At 41.0% G+C, this 4,614-nt stretch overlaps 1 protein-coding gene across 1 annotated transcript; it reads left to right on the top strand.

Moving 5' to 3' along the window:
* The first annotated feature begins 397 nt into the window (after nt 1–397).
* LOC141639423 (early light-induced protein 1, chloroplastic-like) lies at nt 398–1,480 on the top strand. Its single transcript, XM_074448555.1, has 2 exons — nt 398–741; nt 857–1,480. Exons 1-2 carry the CDS (start codon nt 493–495, stop codon nt 1,199–1,201), a joined length of 594 nt encoding a protein of 197 aa, XP_074304656.1. The 5' UTR covers nt 398–492; the 3' UTR covers nt 1,202–1,480.
* The last annotated feature ends 3,134 nt before the right edge of the window (nt 1,481–4,614 follow it).

Raw genomic sequence — 4,614 nt, 5'->3', positions numbered from 1 at the left:
TGTAATATGAATATTTTTTTAATTATATTTATTTTAAGTTATACTTGTATAGTTGTGCTTAGCCTGAGTTCAATTGAGTTGTGCTTAGCCTGAGTTGAAGCTCAAAATGCCGAGTTAATTTTGAGTCTATCGAAGCTCGAGCTTAGAACAGCTCAAACACATCCTTAGCTTAGTCCTTAGAGTGAGTCGAATGTAGGGAAATAACCCTACTTAAAACCATAGAAAGACAATTTTGCAATGACAATTGGCCACACGTCTATAACGAACACGTCTAGCATATTAGTAAGAATGCATGCATGTGATACCACATACTCCGTACAACGTTAGTGAAGAACGTGTAGCCATAACATCCGTCTAAACATTGCACCCTTCCTCCTATAAATACAATGCTTCATTAGCTTTTAATACTCATCAAATATTTCTGCCCTACTTCACATCTTCAATAATAAATACAATTGTTCTTCTTTTGTGATTATTCCAACAACTAAAGCAATGGCAATACAAATGCAATCTCTACTAGTTAGCCCATCAGTTGGTAGCTTTGCTCATGGCTCTAGGTCTAAGGTGGTTAGTTCGTTTGGGCTTGTGCCTCGGAGTGGACGCCAAGTCGGGTTTCGAGTAAGGTGCTTAGCTGAGGATGGTCCCCAAGCCGAGTCAAAGATTGAGTCACCTTCGTCATCCATGCCTAATCCTACAGTGTCTTCACCCAACCCCACCCCGGCTCCCAAGCCTCTACCAAAGGTAAATACTAAGTACGAGTGTTTCAACTTCTAACACATACATACTTGTCATGATTCATTGCATAAGTGTGATTAATTATTCATAACTAACTAATCCATCATGTTGCACTAATCAGGTAAGCACAAAATTCGGAGATTTATTTGCCTTCGGCGGCCCAGCACCTGAGAGAATCAACGGTAGACTAGCCATGATCGGGTTTGTAGCAGCAGTAGCCGTGGAGCTATCCAGCGGCACGGATCTATTAGACCAGATATCCAACGGTGGAGGACAATGGTTTTTAGGAACCAGCATCCTGCTGTCAGTAGCATCACTTGTGCCACTCTTTAAAGGAAAGAGGGCCGAGGCGAAGACTGACGGGTTAATGAATTCTGATGCCGAGATTTGGAACGGTCGTTTCGCTATGTTGGGTCTTGTTGCCTTGGCTTTCACCGAGTATGTTAAGGGTGGTGCCCTTATTTAAACGGTGAACATTTAAGTGATGAGCATTACCGATCCCACCTGGCTTTTATTGCGAGAAGGTGGCTACCTAATCGGATTATTGATTCCAAGACATTATACAGATGTAATTGGTTAACACTTACGGATCAAGTTAAAATTATTAATTTGATGTATAGCAAGACTAAGTAGGGTATAAACCAAATTTATCATGTGTGGAAGCATGTCTGAATGTTTTTGTATCGGAAAAAAAAAATGCTATCTTGTTACAGTATTATTCAATCAAAGATTTTACTTGAGATTATTTTATTTTTGTGTATATGCTCCCTCTATTCGAGCCAATGTAAATTATTGAGTGGGATGGAGGGATACATCTCATATAAAGGAGTATGTTACACTAATTCTACCATAAATTTCGGACGCGCTTAAATGTTGTAGTTATTCTAACCACGGGTAATTCTAAAAATGAATCATGTTTTGGAAAAGTAATGAAAATGAATCGGGGGGGTTTTAATATAATTCATCAGGATATTTTAAGTCAACTGCAAGCTGAGGATCCTTACGTTATCTTTACTGGGCAGGATACCATAAGTGGGTTGTTAGATAGAGATCAGAGGATTCAGGAGGGAATTATGAACAGAATTGAAGGTGATGTGGATTGGACTATGATGGATGATGACTTGAGGGGTTTCAATCAGCTTTTTGCTCCACCATCAGGAGGGATCCAGGCAGGGCAGATGGGAAGTGACAATGGGGCTACTGGGGAAAGTGGTCCTGCCAATCTCATACAGCATGGAGAAAATGAAAGGATTTTTGGCTCAGGATCTAATCCTGAACATGGGACAACTCAGATTCCTGGCCCCTCTTTGAGAATGTCTGCAATGGAGATCCAACCTCTAAATCCTGAACCTGAAGCTAATTTATTGGCCAGGCCCACTAATGTCATTGATCTGGTGTCGTCTGAGGACACTACTAAGGTTACATCTGTTCTAAAATCTTCAATTAATCCTGATTTGAGGCTGATGGTTGGTAATAGCAAGGGTTATGGAGCTGGGAAGGGGAAGGATTTAAGGGCTATTAAGGAGGACTCAGTACCTATATCCCTGGCCTCTGCTGCTATTACTAGGAAGGGAAAGGAGTTATAGGCTGTTTCGTCCTCAATGAGGACTCTTGAAGACCAGCTGAATGAGTCTAGAGTTGATGAGCTGACTGGGTTGATGGGTCGTGAGGAAATTAAGAGCAAGGAGCCAAGATTATTTGATTGGCCTGAGGTGGGAGCTACTTCATCACTGTTCGCTGCTATCAAGTGCCCAAGTATCTCAGATGGGTTTATGGGGCTGGCAGACCTCTATCATGAGTCTGATCTGGGACTGATGTGTAAGGAGGAGATAAGGGGCGCCAAAAAGAGGAAATGTTGTACACAGGTAAACGAGTCTTTGGTCCCGGAAGATGCCCTGAACTCAATTGAAATGGCTAGAGATTACCTAGGTCAATTGGCTAACAAATCATGTATTGGTGTTGGTATCATGGAACAACAGAGTAGAAGTGGGGGATATGGCTTTCACTTGAAATCTCAGATGTGGATATGGAGGAATCTGGCGACTCATCACCTGAAAACAATGAGGATGCAAATATGGATAATGGCTTTGCGGAGGTTGGGCCTTCACAACCTCCTCTTGCGCCATGAGTGGACTCATATGGAATTGTAGGGGCCTTAATAACACGCTCTCCCCTATAATTCCAAAACTAAGAGCGTTATTGAATAAAAACTACTATGCTTTTCTTTTTTTAATTGAGACTAAGAGTAATGTAAGCCATGTTAGTGCTATGTTTAGATCTTTGGGATTTAGTAGGGTGGCTGGAGTGGATGCAAATGGGGCATCCGGCGGTCTTTGGGTAGGGTGGAGAAGGAGGCTAAGATGAGCCTAGTTATGTCTTGTAGTAACTTTGTGATCCTTTTGGTTAAGAAATATAATGTTCTTCTATGGTATCTTGTGCTCTTTTATGGAGAACCAAATGCAAGTTTGCGCCTCCCTGTTTTATTAGAACTAGAGGAAAGAATTACAAACTTGGAGTACCCTTTCAATATTGTTATTGGAGATTTTAATCAAGTTGATTACGCATGTGATAAACTTAGCGCAAATAAAAATTCGATTCAAGGTGCATATGAGTTCAATAGTTGGCGTTTAAGGAATGAGTTATTGGATATTCCATTCAAAGGACCACGTTTTACTTGGTGTAATAATAGAAAAGGCAAAAAAGGGTATATGAACGAATTGATAAGGCATTGGGATCAAAGGATTGGTGGTCCTACTTCCTTAGTACGGATATTAAGCATTACCCCATTCAGATTTCGGACCATGCACCCATTGAGTTAGATTTGAACCTTACGAAAAACATAACAAAAAAAACAAATAAAGTGGATGCGTGGGCGTTGGAGCATCTATAGTGTATACAAGTGATTCGAGAAGCTTGGCTGTGTAAGGATGTTGGGTCACCGGCTTTTTGTATTATGAGGAAATTGAGTAGGGTTCGCCAACGGGTAAAAAAATGGTCTTTGGATAAAAGGCAGGAATCGGAAGGGAAATGGGAGGATTTTGATAAACGTCTTTAACAAGGTATGGAAATGGCAACTACGACGGGAAATGATGATTTATATACCCGGGTCAATGAGGAAGTGCGTGAGTTTGCTACGGCTGCAGCTATATATTGGAAGCAACGGGCGAAATTTAAATGGATGATTGACGGTGATACTTGTACCAAATTCTTTTTTAACTGGGTCAAAGGACGGGCAGGTAGAAATTTTATTCTGGGAGTCAAAACTGAGAATGGTCGGTGGATTTATGATGTTGAGCAAGTTGGTGGAGAATTCCAAAAGGCTTTTAAGAACTTGTATAATCCGCCCCCTTCTCGACCGGAGGAACGGATTCTCTACCCGTATAATGAATTATTGCAAAATATCAAGCCTCGGATTTCAGATGATGATAGTTTTTGGTTGGAAAAACCTTTTACGTCAAAGGAGGTGAGGCGGGTGGTTTTCCAAATGGGAGCTTTTAAATAACCAGGACCGGATGGCATTCCCGATATTTTCTATCATAAATGCTGGCACTTTATTAAAAAGGATTTTACGAAGGCGGCTCTATCTATCCTAAATTCAGGCGTGCCCCTCCGTGACGTAATCGTATTTTCATTTCATTAATTCCAAAGTGTGATAATCCGGAACGAGTTCAAGATTATCGCCCGATTAGTTTGTGCAACGTGTTCATGAGGATTGTTACAAAGTGCATTGCAAACAGACTACGGAAAATTATGGGATACCTTGTGGGGCACTCTCAAAATGCTTTTATTCAGGGCCGGCATATTAGTGATAATATTTTGGTAGCAAATGAGGCATTACACAATACAAACTCGCATAAGAAGGGACGATATGGGAGGTTC

Source organism: Silene latifolia, unplaced genomic scaffold (genome assembly GCF_048544455.1).
Source record: "Silene latifolia isolate original U9 population unplaced genomic scaffold, ASM4854445v1 scaffold_385, whole genome shotgun sequence".
In the NCBI taxonomy this organism is placed as follows: Eukaryota; Viridiplantae; Streptophyta; class Magnoliopsida; order Caryophyllales; family Caryophyllaceae; genus Silene; species Silene latifolia.
The sequence above is the reverse complement of the archived record's forward strand: the minus strand, read 5'-3'. Positions and strand labels throughout refer to the sequence as shown.